The following is an 18,599-nucleotide window of genomic DNA, read 5'->3' as shown; positions in this document are numbered from 1 at the left end:
TGATATGATTATAAAAAATTTTAGGAGCCATTAACAAAACTAAAGGAACTACCGTGGAATTAGGCTAACCTTGTTGAGACAGGACACGATGTGACTGAGGTCGATCCAGGGTGTGCCAGTCTCGGTTACCTGGTGGAACAGATGATCTCTGAAGAGCTTAAGCAGATAACGGTCACCAGTCTCAGACCATGTTGGATCCTTCTGGAACCTACAAGGATACAGCAAACTCAATGGTTTTGTAAATGTTCTTAAAAATGTGTACGATTCAGTCGAGAAGGTCCATTTTGAGCAGCTCAATATTTCAAGAGACTTACTCTGGTCTCTCGTTGATGGTCCCCAGTTTCGCCAGTAGGCGGAACAATCGTCCATTTTGTACCTCCTGCAATCATGAAAGATCACAAAGACACATTTACGGCTTAGACTTTGACAACACATTGTTTAAAAAATTACTTAAATTTGCAAAACATTTATTATGTATGTGGACAATACATGGCTCCCTTTTCTTCTTGGACATTGACTTTTTAATAGTCCTTTTATGTTTGTGTCTTAATTTAATAATAACTGTAAATACAGACAAGAATCCAGGTAATATTTACATTTGTCTATAATATCAAACATGATAGGTACAAACAACATCTGACGATGTTCATGTTTAGTATTGTCAAAACACATTACAAACATTAATATACATCCTCATCGAAGTACACCAATTATACAGTTGGGGTCACGGTTTTAGAGCCACGGTTCGGATCGGTTCGATGTGGGGACAGGGTTCCTGGCAATGTGTAAGAACACTAGATTCACTTGATAATAAGATTAATAATAACAATGTAACTTAATAACTGTATCTTTATTATCTGGCTTCAACTTTCTCTTTGGAAGAAATTAATTTAAGCTTGTGAAGTGAATGCTCTAACCTGCGCCGGGAAAAAAGCGTCCACCTAATGCGCAGCTGACGTGTGCGGTGGACGGGGAAGCGAGGGGTTCGTTGTACGCCATGAGAGTTTTGCAGCTCGTATCGAGGGAGCTGTATCGCGGACCATTCGGTTCGGTTTGAATATTGTTACACCCCTATTGAAGCATATAAGTATGCTTGTTTGTTCATTGAATGGGGTGTTGCAGCGGTTTCACACATTGTGTGAGTGGTCGGAAAATAGCAAAAGCAGAAGAGACAACGCTCAAAACAAGTCTTAATATTTCATGCGATCTCAACTTTCCTTCCCTTCTCGCTGACAGATGCTCACTAAATAAGACACATTCACTCAACACATCCTTATATTAATGACTTCAGTACAGTAGTTAAGTGGCAAGTGTGGTAAGACCGTGAATAGCGGTGATGCTCTGCTGCTACTCAATCTACAGTAAAGAAATCATTTTACCAGCTATGAGCTATTTCAGTCAAATCAGATCCAAAATAACCAGAACTAAAGTTTTTCAGTGTCATGAACTGGATTAAATGCAAAAAAGCAATCTGTACTAAATACAGGTGTATAAACGTACCTTGGCCAGGTCTTCTTCAATGACATCGTTCCTCATTTGCGAAGCGTCTAGCTGAGTGTAAAATCGTGCTCCGATCATGGGCATTATGTCATTGACGCTGCGCAGACGACTCTGCTCTGAGAGAAGGTACCTGCATGCAACAATAACAACAGAACGTGACCAAGAGTGCTTCTGTTTGTCTTAATGGGACATTCACAGCATCACAAACTGTCTTTGTGGTCGAGGAGTTCAAGTTAACGTTAAAGGAAACTAGGGTTAAAAAATGTGTGAGTATGAGCAAGAGAGAGAGATTGGCTCACAGAATGAGGTTCTTGAGGTCAGATGAGTAGTTGATGGACACCAGCTCCATGGCTTTCTGCAAATTCTCCCTCTGAATGCCAGCAAGAGAGTTACACGCGAGAGCCAACACCACCTTCCCCAGAGAGATCAGATCAGCTTGCTGAAGGAAAGCAGACACAAAGAGAGACAATACTGATTAAACCACATAACCCGAAGAATAACAGACAAATATTTTCTATGTTATAACAATGACTGACATTAAAAGGATAGTTCATAATTCATTTACTCACTCTCATGTCAGTCCAAACTTGTATGACTTGCTTTCTTCAGCATAACAAAGGATCCCATTGACTTTCATTTTATGAACACAAAACCACTGAGACATCTCAAAATATCTTAATTTGTGTTCCACAGTAAAAGAGACGTATACAGGTTTCGAACGACATGGTGAATTCAACGTGATTTGGGTTAACTATATTGAGAGATCTGGCAGCAATGCTAGTATAAATTGAGGGAATTTGTATGTGCAGAAATACATGTCTATGTCTGCAAGTTGAGTGGTTTACAGGCACAAAATCTATACATAATTTAAGAATGAATATTCAATAAAGATTGCCAAATGTAATAAGTTCTGAAATAAAACACCCAATGTTTCAGAGACCATCTCTGATTACATGCGCAGTCTCCATCATTTTCCAAAATATAGAAAAAGTGGGACAAAAATATAGCCTGGTGTTAATACATTAACTAAAGTTATGAATATGCAATTTTCTATTCACATATCAAGATTTATCAAACAGATTTTAGGTTTATATGTGCACACCCTAACAACACTCTTGCTGAAATCTGCACAGTTTTATACCCAAATGTTATATACAAAACATTATGCAAAATCGGCATTTAGTAAAGAAAAAAAAGAGTTAGTGATGATGGTAAGACGTCATGGGTGTAAAAGAGATGTTCAATACCTGGTACTGGGGCATAAGGGCCAGGTGGTTGGTCTGACTATTGTCAAATGTTAAGACATCAAACATTCCTACACAGTTGACTCGCAACCTACGGAAGAACAACAGACATTCAGCAGCGTCTACGTTTGCAATTGCAATCTTTTGTCAAAACGCTGCTGATAAACAGGTACTGTGGAATAAAGGAAGAGAGAAAAACTAAAACTGGACTTCTCCATTCACTATTTACAGCGGTCCCCATCTGATGGGCCTCACAGAACTATCTCTGGTTTGAGTGGTATTCCAAATGTTTTGAATAACTGCAGCCATCGTGAAAAATTCAACCTGACTACAAACAAGTCTGTGTTTCTCCCAAAGTTAATAATTTACTTGATGTTTTTCTGAACTCATGTACACGAGTGTTGTGCGTGTGTGACTGTACCGTGTCTTTCCAGTGATGAGGATTTTACTGGGGTCCATGACCCTGCAGGCCAGGCCGGCCGTGTGAATTGTACGCAGAGCTGAGCTCAGCTGGACAATGTAAGCCCAGATGAGCGACTCCGGTAACAGACCTGCGTGTTGCCGGGGAGGAGGGAGCTCATGCTGCCCTGATGAGTCAAAATACTAAAGGTTATTTTCATTCTTCCACTCTTCAACAGAACACAAAAGAAGATCTTTTGAAGAATGTGGGGAACTAAACAACAGCAGTACCCATTGACGATCTAAGTCAATTGGTACCATCGTTGTTCGGTTACCAACATTCTTCAAAATATCTTCTTTTGTGTTGTGCAGAAAAGAAAGTCACAGGTTTGAAATGACAAGAATATTCATTTTTAGGGGAGCTATCAATTTAACTAGAACAAAATACATACTATGCACACCCAACAGCACAAACTACAAACAAAGAAAATGAATAACTGTCCTTACACTGATGCCTTTGCGAATAACAAACGCTCTTAATAAAAACGAGGCGTGTTATGGTTTGGGCCTGCAATGCGGTTAACGCAGTTGCATGTGTTGCAGCTGTTTATAGCCAAACATCACCCCACTGGGTTTTGCTTCCTCTGTCATACTTGAGCTTTGCAGGTACTGAGCCCACCTGAGGTGGGATCGGTTTCAACCACTCCTTCCTCTTTTCTCGCTTTACGCTCGCAGAGACTCAACTGCCACACGTTAAACAGACACACATTCAGCACCTAACGCCTGTATCCTCACACACGCATGCGTTGTGAAACCGCGTAAGAAACGACTCACCCCACTTTCTCTTGGTGAAATACGAATCTGCTGCAGGATCATTGAAATGCCTGCTAAACATGGTCTCCGCACCCGCATGGAAGTCATAGGAAAATACGAGCGCTGGGAAGGAAAGGTGTGAATAAAAATGCAGACAGTAAATATTAAATATGTAACGGCAAACCAAAACAAGGTTGCGTAGTGTCTGGGTGTTGCATTATCAGAACAGAAACAACACGTATACTTACAGTGGTCTCCAAACACTTTAGTGGTGAAGACCTCTCTGAGGGTCACAGTATTGGAGTGCTGAATTTTCTTCCACATGTCTACCAGCATCATACACTTGGTGTTCACCAGCCTAAAGCCTGTGTGCACACGTTGAAAAAGTTAGCGTCGTGTGATTACTAAAAAAAGAAAACTGGCCGCAATATTACGGTACCAAACCATTACAGGGCTTGCTTTCTAATTTCAATGTAGTCATACGATTAAAAAAAACTCAGTGGGGTTTAACCACATTCGACAAAACTATTTTTGCATTAATAATTTAAATACATGCCTTTTATTGAACAATTTCAATTTAAAAAGATTATTTTAAGGAGATTATCTTAACCCCATGCCAGCTTTTATGGCTAAGTTCAAAATCAAAGCATGCATTTCTTCAAACAAACGTAAATATTTAATGCATCACCATGTATCCTCCTGAGGCAGTAAGGCAGGTCATCTTTACTATTGACTGCCTTGTAACAGGAAGTGATGTAACTGAAATTGCTGGTTTTCTGAAGACGGTTGGGTGGTGGGGGCTCCAGGGGAAAGAGGCTGTGGTAACTGTCTAACTCAGATGGCACTCCTGTTGGTGAGATGGAAGAGACAAATTTAGATTCACAACACATGTTCTCTCTCACACATGTTCCCAAGCATCCACGAAAATAAACAAAATATAGAAAATCCAAAAATCGAAATGTTGGATAATGCACAGATCGATATTCAAGGAAACCTTAGGCTTAAGTACATACAAATCTAAACAAAACAGACAGACAGGATGTGGGTTTTCTCACAGACAACAGGTGAATTCAAAAGCACTTGCCAGAAAACAGACATTATAACCGAACCGTTAGGAGTCATGCAGTCCTTCAAATCAAAAAGAACAATGTCGAGAAACCACACTGACACAAAACAAACCACATCCTTACCAGGGTTCTCAGACTGATCAATCTGTGCCATTGTTATCAAATGTCTGTTGATCAGCTCCTACAACAAGAGTCACAATAAACAGGTTTTGTGAAAAAAAAAAAATACAGATTTATCTAAATTATTTCTAAACAACAATGAATGGCACAGATTAAACCGATTACCTGTCTGAGCTCGTCAGCCATAAAAAATGATGGCGCGTTGGCCTTTGGCTGCATGTACGCCACATGAGGCGCCGTTTGCGGGTACATGTGATACGTTGGGAACACCTTAAAATGTAGCAGAAGAACAGACATATGTTAATTAACTATAAACAACAGCAGATCACAACCATCTATGATTTATACGGATCGTACCATTCCGGCTAATGGAGCTGGGGTGTTATCGGTATAGAAGTAGGTGGTTCCTCCCACGGTCTCCTTCTGAATAATGTGAGCTCCGGCCCCCTGGTCAGACGCAGTGGTGGGCACCATGTAATTGGCTTGGTTTGGGTTGGGTGTGTGGCTGCGTCGCCGTGGTGCCGGAGATGTGTGAGGGGTGATTTTAGGAGAGTGGAGAGGAGATGACCCAGCAGAAAGGGACATACCTGTCCAAACAAAAATAATAATTGCACGTTATAGGCCTATCAAAGCCCAAACACACACAAGCAATGTGCCAACCTGTAGAATCTATTATATAGAAATACTAAGCCACAGGTGATAGTCATCTGGTCGTGTTGAGTCACTAACCAGGTGCGAGAGCAGCCGCAGTGGAGCTGCTTAGGCCAGGATGAGGGAAGATGGGGGATGCGAACGCTGGTACAGTTTGCGACATAGAGGCCATACGTGGGGGCCCTTTGGGGACAAATTCACTGGCTGTAGGGTTAGGTGCCTGCAAGAGAATCGGTACTAAAATTATTTTTGTCACAACATAACAAATGATCACATTACTGACAAGTAGATGTCAATAGGCATATTACTGTATTTGCTCACCTTTCTCCTTTGCGATATGTTCAAAGCACCAAAATCACTGAAGAGAGATGACGTCGGGGAATTTACTGGATCTAAAATGTCAGGGTTCCAAAAACAAACGTTTTTAAGTTACTCACAAATGTACCGCTGTAACAAATATTTCAAGCAACTCCTAGCTCACCATGAGGGTCGTGGCTGAAGCTCTTAGCACCATCATTCAGCAGACTTGGAGAACTGCTACTGCTGGTCATCCTCTGCACATGAGGGTCAAAGACGTTAAGATGTCCCCATCAAAAGAAATTTACAAAAGTAATTTTAAGTCCATAGAAAGCACACTGAATGTAAGTAAAATGTCAACTTTGTTGTTTCAACTAAGTTTTTGGAGAATAAAATTTGGTTGGAATAATGTTACATTGTCATTCAGTGTAACACAATATTTAGGTACAAATTCAAACAACTTGCTTATTCTGACCTGTACCTAATTATATATAATAGAATAAGGGAGCAAATTACATTTTTTCATGCTTTAAACTTGACAAATGAGCCAAACCTAGGACAGCGGAAAATTGGGGGGAAAATTACAACTAATTAGCATTTGGGGTGAAAGTAATTAGTATTAATATGTCATAAATTGATTTTTGTTGTCAACAGGCCTGACCCGATTATTGTCATTTAAGAGGGCGTATTCTGTAAATCAGGGGAAATCTATGATTTTTATCTTTTGCTATTATAATTTTTTTACAATTTAAGTTTTTATGCTTAACCCTTTTTCCTCTTTGACCCATGAACATTGTCCCATTATGCATCTCCACGATCTATATTCATTTGGACAGACCCAGTTGCCAGCATCATCTACTGGTTTCTAGCGTACCAATACATATGTGTATGATCGCTTACCTGCATCATTGAATACTTGGACTCTGGTGGACCCCCAAACCCGTTGACCCCGATAAATGTGCTGCTGAAGTACGAGTTAGTAAGACCAGCGTCATTCAGGGCACCTCCCTCCATCCCAGGGACTGCAGAAAACACATTTAAATTCCTGCATGAGCTTTTAAATAAAAAAATATACATCAAGATGTGAAGAGATCTTTATTGGCAAGTATGCTTGCACTCAAGGATTTTTTCTTAGTTACAGAAACTTCAAGAGCACAGAGGACAGATACAGTATGACAGATAACACTGGTAAATAAATATCTACATAAAAACACATATAAGGCCACATATACGTACAAGCACAGATGAACTAAGATATAATTTGTATTAACAAATAAAGAAATAAAGGTTTCAACTAATTTTTATTGTTTAAAAAATCTCGTTCACTCAACCCTTACATTTATTCTCAAACTCAAGGTCCAGAGAGTTGCACACAGCAGAGGGACCTATTGATAAATCAACGGCCAATCAGATCGCAGTGTGTGAATGACGCCAACAGTTTGTCAGTCGCCGCGCTAAACGTACTTTCTCGATTTGCTAAAACATTCAACAACCTTGAAAGAGTTCGTTTGCTGACAGTTTCAATAAATACTCTTTATTTACTTAAAACTCAATCTAAAATGACTCCTCGGTCGCCTCTGTGTGTAACAATGTCTCCCGTAACATTGTTGCAGACGGCGGAACACAGGAGATACATTTTAGCAAGATGTGTCGCAAACGCACTCAGACACTTTACGCAAAAGTACTCCGTCAAAGCAACGCACCCCAGTCCACTTAATTTGTTTGTTTATAATAATTCACCGTGAACAACTGAGTAAAGCTTAAAAAGGAAACAATTCGTGCATTAGTATAAACAAGATAAGCTATGATAAATAACGGTTTGAAATAAACATTTGCCCGGTGTTGTTATTCTCGTGTTTCGATTTTAGATTGGGTGCTACCGTGCGATTTCGCCGTGTTGTTTTGGGGGCGAGCGATAGGCCGCACTTACATCCACGGCCTCGATTTAGACAAAAGCCACCGTGTGGCCCCACAACTCTGCAACAACGGACGAGGGGATGCATTAGGCCTTACAACAAGCAAACTTACTGGACAATAGTTGTCCTTCCATTGCAGTTCCCGCAGGACCGAGAGAATCACCCTTTTTGGGAACGTTCGCAGGAGCTCCGCTACCCGCGCCGCCTCCGAGCGCGTAACCTGCCGTCGTCACTACTCCCCCTGCCAGAGAAAAAGACACTGGGCTTCCTCCTCCTCCAGTGGCAGCACCACCGCCGTGCAGAGAAAGGCTCGCCATGGACGGGTCGTCGTGTAGGAATTGGCATTCATCTCCATAAAAACAAGTCTTGTCTTTCGCGTAGTAACGACAGAATTTCACCTTCACACCGGGTATCCCGATACCCCCGAGCGGAGCAGCTGAAGCTGGGAGTCCACTATTCATGGCACCGCTGCTGCTGCTCCCGCCGGAAGACGCTCGCACATCGATAACTCGGCAGCAGTATATTTTAAAACACTTGAAAAAAATGTATACCTCACTGGACGAATAGCGATAAAATCAGCGTCCTCATCGAAGCAGATCACTAGTCAGCAAGATCTGCACATTTGTCGCCATGCGTTGATACTCGTTCTCGGTGTCCATTGCTGGCCTACCAGTACATCAGCCTGGCGTTCGGCTGGGATCATGCTGTTGTTGTTGTCTTCTGTCTACACTTGTTCAGCTAAGCGCTAATAGCTCTGCTGTGCATGCTGGGTAGCTGCAATTCGCAAACGAGACACTAGGGTCTTCTTATAAGCATAACACTGTACCCGTCAGCTAACCCGAGTTGACATATTTGCACGAAAATTGTATTCTGTAGGCTTTTTTACGTAACTTGCAAAAGAGTACGAGGGATACAAGGCACACTTTCAGTCTACAACATCCCAAATACAAGATTAAGACATTTAACTTCGGTAACGCTTTAGATTAAGGCCCGCAATGTACCGCATAACTAACCAGAATTTACAGAGTAACAAAAATGTACCTCTACAGTCTACAGTACAGCTGTAGGTAACGGGGAACAATAGTAAAAGTTTGGGTAATAAAGAAGATATTCAAAGAAAGATTTATAGCGTAAGTATTTTAATATAACGTGGTATGCAGGACCTGCAGTAGGCCTATGCTATACAGCCATCTTAGCGTGAACATACACTACATTTTTGTTATCACAGTGTACCCATAAATAAGCTACCTTTGATATTGATTAAGTTCGGGGTTCTTAATTAAGTATTATAAAAAATATGAAATAAGGGTCAATGATGCGCAAGCAAAACAGCACGAATGAAGCACAAAATTTGACAGGTTTTGACTTAAGGATTCCTTTTTATTTGATTGATTTTAGGATTTCTGGTCACAAATAATTGATTTTTATTATGAGTTAGTTTGATGAGTTGTAATGTGTAAAATGCGCAAGATCAATGTTGATATTTTGAGAGTATTATCAAGTATTTCAAGTGCAGTTTGATTTGAATGTTTATATGCAGCTCACTCATAAATATTTTTTATATTTAATATCTTACCCCTTTATTCCCCAAACTTTACACACTGTCCCCCTTTACCTACAGATATGTACTGAAGAGGTACATTATTGATACAAGTAGTTTCAGGTACTTGCAAGTACAATAGTTGCGTAGCTTCTTTGCAAAAACGATACATTAGTGCCTATATTCTAAAGTATTTAACAAATAGTAGTAGCTTCCTGGAAAGGGTTCATTTGAAAGTTAAATTTGGAGTCTAATTACACGTCTTATAATTTGTTCCTTAAACCACGTTAATGTTCAAACATAAAGGCGAAGTTGCTAACAGATATTTAAAGAAGTGCTATAATGAAGATGACAGAAGAAATGATGTCATTGGTGTCTGCGCCTTATTAAGAAGTGATGCGTTGTGTCACGCATTGACCTGAAAGTCTTTGCGCTTCTGTTCACTGTCCATCCTATTTCATGATCTGACAGGCTGGGGGAAGAAACTGTTATGCATTCAAGCGATGCATTTTGGACAAGTGCTTTTGGTGGGTAAGTCGGAAAACACTAGTGATTTAAACATGCTATTTTTTAAATGTGCTTACATTTCCTTCAATTGTATTTTTGCTTAATTTAACTGATTTGTTAGTTACGTATTTATCATTAGAATCGTCTATTGGATTGCTTTTCGTTAAGTTTGTTTTAGTTTTTACGCACTTGAATCGAAAAATTAACTTGTTCTTTTCTTGCACCGAAGTTTTGTTCTTGCTGCAGTGTGGCGCACAAAGCAGCGGCTCCACAGAGAGACATCCCCGCTGTGCCACTGATGGATCGGTAAAATCCTTATCTTCTCATGCTGCTCAGTGGCTTAAACAGCTTTCTGCAGTTCTAGGTCACTGCCCTTTTAAAGTTTTTTATATTTAACTTGACCAGTCGCCACAAGTCTGGCTGGAGATGTCAACGGATATGTCCATAACAATTGCATTCGCTTTCAATGTATGCGGTTTTAAAAAAGATAATCGTACCTGCAATTAATTTCGAAAGTCAGTATTTTCTCTTATTGTTTCGTGATTTTTTCTTTCTATGATGTGTTATTTCAGCAATACATAAAAGCAGAACCAATGTCTTTTCTAAAAATGACCATGTTGGATTTTACAGTTATTGTCAGTCTAAGTCTGTTAAAAAGTCAATGTTATAGTGATGGCTGTGTTAGAGTTCATTACATGTTCATTTGTTAGCCAGTAATAATCCTAAATTGACAAACGTCTGTTCACATGTATTTCAGAATATGAGATGTGTGCTGGAAGAGGCTGACGTATACAGTTCTGATCCAGTTAAACTGGGTAGCATTGAGGGACAGACAGTGGACGTTTACACAAAATGTCAACAAAGCAAATCGGAGAGGTTTAAATGTCTCTGCTATCAAAGGTGTGTGTCTGTGTGGTTCCATTATTGTTTTGACAATAAAGTTTTACACATTTCTAAGACATCACATCTGATATTCACAATGCCATTGATATCAGTTTTTCCAAATGTATATTTCTCATGATGATCTCCAGGATCAATGCCACTATGCATCCGTTACAAAACTTTGAGAGGGAACATACAAATGGAACACGCACTGTAATGTGTGGCAATTACAGTGTTACAGTAAACGAGCCTCCACAAAGTAAGTCACGTTACCTTCTCAATTAAGACTACAAGCAAAGAAATAACTGTTAAACGTCTATATATGAACTCAAATCCTTCTTTGTTTTAGAGAGTTATTCATAATGTTTCATTTGATGTTTCGTTTCTTCTAGAAAGGCCATCGGTCCCAATTATCAAAGCTATTGAAATTCGTGAACGTGTAGTTCAAGTGGTTTGTTTTTCTGAGGGGAACCCTAAACCCAACATCACGTGGTATAACGGGTAAAAAAACTTTTGTGTTACCCCATTAAATGTTCCTGTAGCTAAACTGGTCGGTCACATGTTGGTAAAATGACTCATTTTAATGCACTTTAAAGGATGTTTTGGATAAAAACATCTACCAAATAAAATAAGAAAGAAACTTATATACTGTTTTTATCTTGTCTACTTATGTTATTTTGGACACAATAAGGTTTACTTTTGTTCTGTAACTGTACATCTGTGTTGCGATTGCTTGTTTCACCTTCAGCAAAGATCCAAAAGAGAGTAAAGTAAAGAAGTGGAATAGAGCTGAAAGCATTTTAAAAAGCCACCCCAATCCAAATGTAAAGTGCTGTGCCAGTAATGTTTTGGGTGAGGAATGTACTGCAGTTTATTATTATGGTATGTATTGTTTTTAATGGGGCTCAATTCATCGTGATAACATTGTGGTATATGGTTTAAAGAAATCTGAAACTGTAGAAAATAGCCTACAAATAACATGAAATCAGAAAAACTGAAACAGCCGTATCATGACTTTAAAATTAAACTAGTTAAAATAAATCAAATGTAGTATTTACCGCTTAATAAAACATTTGAAATCCTTTTAAAATGGTTTGAAGATTCCTTCTGGAAAGATTTATGTTATTGAACCTAAAAACATAAAGAATAAATTAAATATCTAAACTAAATTATAAGGACAAATTGACATAGAAGTTTAATTTATTAAAAACGTAATTCCCTTGATCTCTTTAAATTTATTTGGTTTTATTTTAGACCTAGACACAAAGGTAGATAACCAAAAGGGTCAGATTTTGCTTACATCTGGTCAGTCTCTGCTACTTCAATGCAAAAAGAAGTTGAACGAAGACCCTAAACTAAGATGGCTCTTGAATAACACAGCAGTAAGTAACCATGAAGAAATATTTGATGCTTCGCTGTTCTGACCTTTTTGCTAATGTTTTTCCTCAAATTTTCCTGCTCTTTATTCAGATCAGTGGAGTCAAATCATTGTATTTTAGAGACTGGATGGAGTACTTATCTATTGAATCTGTTAATGTGACACATAGCGGGGAGTACATTTGCAAATCTAACAGCAACCAAAGTGTGAACACCTATGTCAAGGTCTTTGGTGAGGAAAACCATTGCATTTTGTTGTTGTTTCTATTTTATTAAAGTACATTACATTAATAATTTGTAATATATCTGTTCACAATATCAAAATATACTAAAGGTGCTGTGTGGAATTTGTTGGAGTATCTATGGACAGAAATGCGATGATATGTCTTCAGAGGTGTATAAAGACATAATGAAGCGTTATGCTTTTATTACCTTGGAATGAATTATTTCTATCTACATATGTCGCAGGTCCCCTTACATGTTATTTGGCATGTTGTTTCTCCAGTAGCCCTAAACGGACAAACTGCTTTACAGAGCATGTTTCATAAATACATTATCTCATTCGGCAAAGAAGCGAAAACATGTTTGTCTTGTGTCAGCCGAAGTGATTTCGAAAGGGTGGGGGTGCTAAGGGGGGAATAAGCTGTTGGTTGCACTAAATTTCAATCACTGGACCTTTAAATTATAAACTGTGCAGGTAATTATAAAAAATAGTGAAAATAAATTATATATTATCTTATGATGATTGACAGATAATGACAAAATCGACGTATTGCAGCTGAATGAGAACAGCAGCATACCAGCACAAAATAAGGCAAGCTTCTGCTTCCAGGCTCTGGTTTTCTCTCATCCCAAAGCTCAGTGTCACTGGATTACACCAAATCAATCTAAAATCGAATGCGAAGAGACTCATTATTATCATTATAACAGGTATATACTGTACTTCATGCTATCATTTTTAATCGAACAAACTGCAAGTGATGCTTCATTGTGTTTGCTTATAACATGTATTCTCTGTCTAGTACCTTTAAACTGTGTAATCCTGATGCAGGCCAGTATCAGTTAAAACTAGACACTCAAGAATATAGCGTCATAAGAAATCTGTCTCTCTGCATATCAGGTGAGTGTTCAGAAACAGTTTGATAGTAAAGATTGCACAATGAAACAGAGGGTGAAGGTTACCAAATGAAATGCATTGTTTTGCAGACATTCCTAGTATTAATATAAGCACAAATTCAAGTTTCATCTCTTGTAAAACTCAAAGTTCGCAACCTACGGCTCTATCTTGGAAGATCTGCCCATCGCATTTAAAGTATGTAAATAAACCCTCTCTTTGCATCATGCCTAACATTGGCTTTCATGTTCTCTTATAACCTAAATTTGTTGTAACAGCTTTTTGTTAGCCTACTATTTCCCTACTACAACATTCTATGTAACTGAATAATGCTCTATTCTCTGGATGTTTAACAGAGACATTGCGTGGAACGACTGGAAAGAGATTCCTGTTGCCCTTTCAGAGTTCCCAGATTCAGATCATTTCTGTCAGAAGAAGATTGCCTTTGACCGACCACGTTACAAAGAGAACCATCTGATCAAATGCTGCATCACTAACCTTGCAGGAACTCACTGCAGTGAACAAATACTGCTTCAGACAAGTGAGTTAAACCAAATGTAAATATCTCAAAATTACTGTAATGTCTTGTATATGAATTAATATGTACAGCTGCTTTGATACAATGCAAATTGTAAAAAGCTATTTAACATAAACCTCGAATATGCAGGTTTAAAATTCATACCATAACATTATTACAGGTATCCGTGTAAACATGTACACTATTGAGTTAATTAAAATCTGTTACTCTGTTCCCCTGCAGATTCCTATACTGAATACATTGTTTGCCTTGTGGTCATCATTTCCCTTTTGATGATCATCTTTGTCTTAACCATCTATATTAGAGTAAAGGTAAATCCACCCCTTTGTCAAATACATTGACAACATGAACTTATAAATCAAACCTGTCCCTTGTTTGTCACACCTCACAGAAGCCTGTGTACCAGTCTCAGATCCAGATGGTGGGATTCAATGACAATGACTATATATACATCGACTTTAGGGAATTTAAGTATGACCCCAAATGGGAGTTTCCAAGAGAAAATCTAGAGCTGGGTAAGAAGAATCTTCATTTAACTTATTTAATAAAATGTTATCTTTTCGTGCCAAAAAACGTTTATTGGGTGTGAGGAATAATTTGTGTGTATTGTTCTTAGGGAAAATGCTGGGATCTGGTGCTTTTGGGATGGTTGTGCAGGCTACGGCATATGGGATCAGCAAGCCTGGAGTGTCTATTCAAGTAGCAGTAAAGATGTTAAAGGGTAAGCAATGCCATGAATAACTCCAGATGAAACATGATACATGAATTATAACGTCATTGATACTTTGGCATATGATGATGAACCGGGAGCTTTGTATTGTTTATTTATGGATCAAACAGAAAAGCACCAGGCGGTGGAGAAAGAGGCTCTAATGTCTGAACTGAAAATGTTGACTTACATTGGAAACCATGAAAATATTGTCAACTTGCTCGGAGCTTGCACAAGCACGGGTATGATTTTGAGAAGCTTTCTGAATAATTAGAATTAGAAATTATATTATTCTGCCTATTAGAAGAATTTTAATATTCGAATGAAACCGTTATATTCTCAGGTCCCGTTTACCTCATCTTCCAATACTGCTGTAATGGGGATCTCCTGAACTATCTGAAGAGCAACAGGGAGCGTTTTCACAAATATCTGACCGATGCTTTCAACAGAGACAGATTCAGAGGACTCTACCACAACTTCCAGCAGAAGAGAAACTCCAGGTATGCATAGTTGAATTACATCTGGGGCCTTTCAGACAACCAAAACCCCATGCGGAACAGAGGGAAATGAATATGTTGTGCTTAAGGGGAACAATGACTCTGAATGTATACACAAATGATTAAACCTGTAATGCTGTTACCGTTAACACTGTTTGTCTTGATGTACCTTCACAGTGAGTTTGTTGAGTCGAAAGAGAACTCACACATGCACATAACCCCTGAAACTGAAGAACAGGAAAATGAGGCCCTTCTCAGTTCCAGCATCAGCACTGTGTGTACTATTGAGGGTAGGTGTAAAAAAATTAAACATCAAGATTCTTCTGTCTTCATTTTGTGGTTTAATGTATAGGAAGACATGTCATTGTAATAATAAAAATATGGTCGCTATCATCTGAGTATGTTCATATTTTTGATTTCCTTGCTGATTCTTATAATAAATCGAATGCATGAATGTTGAATGTCCATGTGTTCTTTTTACAATTATATTTTCACTGTACAGAAATGCTCAAATGTGACAGCGACCTTCAAGAAGGGGAACTGTTGAGTCTCACGTATGACGACCTGTTAAGTTTCTCATTTCAAGTTGCAAAGGGCATGGAGTTCCTGTCTGCTAAAAATGTAAGTTCAACTTTCAGATCAAAACCCAGTTGAAATCTGTTTACTTTTATATTATACAGCTAAATAAAAATCGGTGAACAGTGATTTTTTTCGGCTGCGTATCCCTATATTTAATATATACATATGATATCCAAAGCTTTATTAAATAATTTTCTTTCTACAGTGCATCCATAGAGACTTGGCTGCCAGAAATGTTTTGGTGACACTTGGTAGACAGGTGAAGATTGGTGATTTTGGCCTCGCTCGAGACATTGAACATGACTCCAACTATGTTGTCAGAGGAAATGTAAGTATTTTGTATGCACATGTTATAATTTTGTCTTGATATATCTATGGTCAAAGCCTATTATCATAATGGTTTATATAACATCATTGCAGGTGCGTTTGCCAGTGAAGTGGATGGCCCCTGAGAGTATTTTTAAAGGGGTGTACACAATGCAAAGTGATGTCTGGGCCTATGGCATTCTGCTGTGGGAGATCTTTTCTCTAGGTACTTTTATTTCTCACTCTGTTTTCTTATTTATTGTGCTCTTTAAAGTCACCCTGTAATTAAACAGGACATTTCTAAGTGTTTTACACAGTGTTGCAGTGATTATTAAAAATGATATATCCGTGCACGCAATTATTTTTACAAAATTAATTTGCACTTGAAATCTTGGTAACACCGCATAATTAAACAGAGGTAGGACTATACTCACTGTGCAATGAACAGGCATTTTTAGCCTTCCCCCCAGGCCCAACTAACAACCAACCAATAAAAAAGGGAAGGGCAAAATATAGTCCCCCCTACTTTTTGTCTCATTTCAGAAGCGGATTCACTTGCATATACGTCACGATACGCAAAATTAGTCAATCGCAACTTCCGTTTCATGTTGACTTTAAGGTTCATCATTAAAGGAATGGCCTAGACTAAACAGTTTTTAACACAAAACAAAATTCTATTGCACTTGCAATGGAAGTCTGTATTAGGTGGTTATACAGTATATACTGTAGTTTTTAAAAGAACTGTGTACCTATATGTTACGTAAAACTTATATACAGTTTATAAACAGTATGCCACTGATGCTGTCAATCGAGCTTTAAATGTTACAGCACCACACAATTTTTGGATATTTTATACATGTAACCAACATTATTCTACTCACTGGATATGCATTTCTATTAGGAGTGACTCCATATCCTGGTATAACCGCAAATAACACATTCTACACAATGATTGAAAGTGGATATCACATGGAGCAGCCCTACTATGCAGCAGATTGCCTGTAAGTGTATCTGTTTCTGTCCTCGATCAAAATTAAACTTACATTACATTTTAATTCCCAAGGTTTATTTGGGCACTTTTGCTTTTTTAGTTAAAAACAACACAATTACAACCTCTTATTTACGCTACAAATCTGAATTTAAACACTATAATACTATGATAACAAATTAGACAGGCATATGGGAAAAGCAGCGGGAAATGCTGGAAAATGATTTAAACATCAACACTAATGACTTCTGACATGTTTTTGTTGACCTTCTTACTTCCTGTTTCACTTACATATAGATACAAGGTGATGTGTCATTGCTGGTCACTGGATCCTGTAGATCGACCTTGTTTTTCCGAACTTGTGGTCTTTATGGAAAAGAAGCTGGCTGCTCTAGAAGAGAGGGTGACATTTTTGCGAATGATATAAGAAACATTTTGACATTGGTGGTTGGTAGAAACAACCTTAGTGTTGCACACTTACATTGGTATCTGTTTACAGCTCTACTACAATGTTGGAGGATACTGCTGCAATGATATAATATACCAGAATGCATCCTTGACCCCCGATGCTTCATTGGAGGAAGAATTCCAGTCATCTTCAGAGAACTCCCATGATCCGAAGAATTCGGATGAAAGCAATACCACAGAGGATCTAGGATCAGTAAGATCAGAACCTGGTGTTTGAAGATGGTCGTGCAGTTATGTATGGTGTTGAAAAAATATATGTCAACGTCAGGCTGTGCTTTTGTAAGTCACCATAGCCGTTATAAATGAAACTGCAGTAATTAACTGTACATGTACATGTTTTTATACCAAACAGTATTTTCAGAATTGAGACCCAATAACTCAGTGACTTAATGTTGCGCAAAATTATTTACTAATGTGTAGTATGTTGTTTTGTGCAGGACGCTGCTATCAAATAGATGCTAAACTCATAAGTCATAGGTCAATACAAAAGATCGAAAAATGAATAAATAAATCAACTGAATTATAAGAAATTATACAATTCTAGAAATGTTAGCTTATCACTGGAATGGCTAAATAGTCTGCTTTTGTTGTCTACAAAGGCTGTATTTTGATCACAGAATTAAAAAAATATATTAAAAGAAGGATTTAATACTGCATTAATTTTGCAGGCTGGTGTGAAAGTTCTCTATTTTGAATACCAAACCTTTGTGTTCGTTTTCATTATATTTATTAGATTTGTTCATTGCTATTATTTATCAAGTGATAAGGAAGCTTTTCTAATGTTGTGATTACATTTAGTCATTTAGCAGACGCTTTTATCCAAAGCGATTTACAAAGAGTTCAGGGAGCAATAAGCGATAAGTGACTTTGCCATTATGTTTTTGAAACAAATATGCATTAACTTTCAGTATACAGTATTTTAGCATTTGCTAAGCATTCTTTTTGTTTTCATTGCCTAAATGTAGATGAAGCATGGGTTCAAACAAATCACATTTTTCTCATTATTCAATTCGTGTAATGGAGTGAAAAATATGCAACCGTGCAAATAAAAGACAATGCAAGTTGTGCATTTGTATCATTTGTATGT

The 18,599-nt window shown here is 38.1% G+C and overlaps 2 protein-coding genes across 3 annotated transcripts in view; one reads left to right on the top strand and one right to left on the bottom strand.

The window, feature by feature from the left end:
* pan3 (poly(A) specific ribonuclease subunit PAN3) overlaps window positions 1-8,785 on the bottom strand; it is a 10,727-nt gene extending 1,942 nt beyond the window's left edge. The window contains exons 1-17 of the mRNA XM_079487638.1: window positions 8,120-8,785; window positions 6,992-7,113; window positions 6,276-6,348; window positions 6,116-6,186; window positions 5,873-6,014; window positions 5,501-5,730; window positions 5,309-5,413; window positions 5,147-5,204; window positions 4,645-4,803; window positions 4,205-4,321; window positions 3,978-4,079; window positions 3,166-3,331; window positions 2,748-2,835; window positions 1,800-1,939; window positions 1,501-1,630; window positions 315-379; window positions 70-208 (exon numbers count right to left, since the gene is read on the bottom strand). Of these exons, the coding sequence (XP_079343764.1) occupies window positions 70-208; window positions 315-379; window positions 1,501-1,630; window positions 1,800-1,939; window positions 2,748-2,835; window positions 3,166-3,331; window positions 3,978-4,079; window positions 4,205-4,321; window positions 4,645-4,803; window positions 5,147-5,204; window positions 5,309-5,413; window positions 5,501-5,730; window positions 5,873-6,014; window positions 6,116-6,186; window positions 6,276-6,348; window positions 6,992-7,113; window positions 8,120-8,468 (2,256 nt within the window). The 5' untranslated portion in view covers window positions 8,469-8,785. The remainder of the gene's footprint in view (window positions 1-69; window positions 209-314; window positions 380-1,500; window positions 1,631-1,799; window positions 1,940-2,747; window positions 2,836-3,165; window positions 3,332-3,977; window positions 4,080-4,204; window positions 4,322-4,644; window positions 4,804-5,146; window positions 5,205-5,308; window positions 5,414-5,500; window positions 5,731-5,872; window positions 6,015-6,115; window positions 6,187-6,275; window positions 6,349-6,991; window positions 7,114-8,119) is intronic.
* LOC306911916 (receptor-type tyrosine-protein kinase FLT3-like) lies at window positions 8,733-18,599 on the top strand. 2 transcript variants are annotated; one of them, XM_079487636.1, is made up of 24 exons: window positions 8,733-10,078; window positions 10,284-10,360; window positions 10,812-10,954; window positions 11,086-11,195; window positions 11,329-11,437; window positions 11,685-11,818; window positions 12,191-12,318; window positions 12,407-12,545; window positions 13,066-13,243; window positions 13,336-13,433; window positions 13,520-13,625; window positions 13,784-13,968; window positions 14,188-14,276; window positions 14,357-14,480; window positions 14,582-14,686; window positions 14,806-14,916; window positions 15,018-15,174; window positions 15,349-15,461; window positions 15,674-15,792; window positions 15,956-16,078; window positions 16,171-16,282; window positions 16,958-17,057; window positions 17,342-17,447; window positions 17,544-18,599. In XM_079487636.1, the coding sequence occupies exons 1-24, from the start codon at window positions 10,051-10,053 to the stop codon at window positions 17,727-17,729; spliced, it is 2,880 nt and encodes a 959-aa protein (XP_079343762.1). In that variant the 5' UTR covers window positions 8,733-10,050; the 3' UTR covers window positions 17,730-18,599. The 2 variants fall into 2 exon arrangements, with proteins under 2 accessions (XP_079343762.1, XP_079343761.1); XM_079487635.1 differs by having other exon boundaries at window positions 9,997-10,074.

The sequence above is a fragment of the Barbatula barbatula genome (assembly GCF_947034865.1).
Source record: "Barbatula barbatula genome assembly, chromosome: 23".
NCBI lineage: Eukaryota > Metazoa > Chordata > Actinopteri > Cypriniformes > Nemacheilidae > Barbatula > Barbatula barbatula.
Note: the sequence above shows the minus strand (reverse complement) of the source record. Positions and strands in the feature narration are given on the sequence as shown.

Bases quoted from the DNA above. Each gene is read 5' to 3' on its own strand.
- LOC306911916 (XM_079487635.1), top strand. From the start codon at position 10,038: ATGCATTCAAGCGATGCATTTTGGACAAGTGCTTTTG. The intron at 13,244-13,335 runs GTATATACTGTA...TTCTCTGTCTAG, and splicing joins CATTATTATCATTATAACAG to TACCTTTAAACTGTGTAATC. The intron at 13,969-14,187 runs GTGAGTTAAACC...GTTCCCCTGCAG, and splicing joins ACAAATACTGCTTCAGACAA to ATTCCTATACTGAATACATT.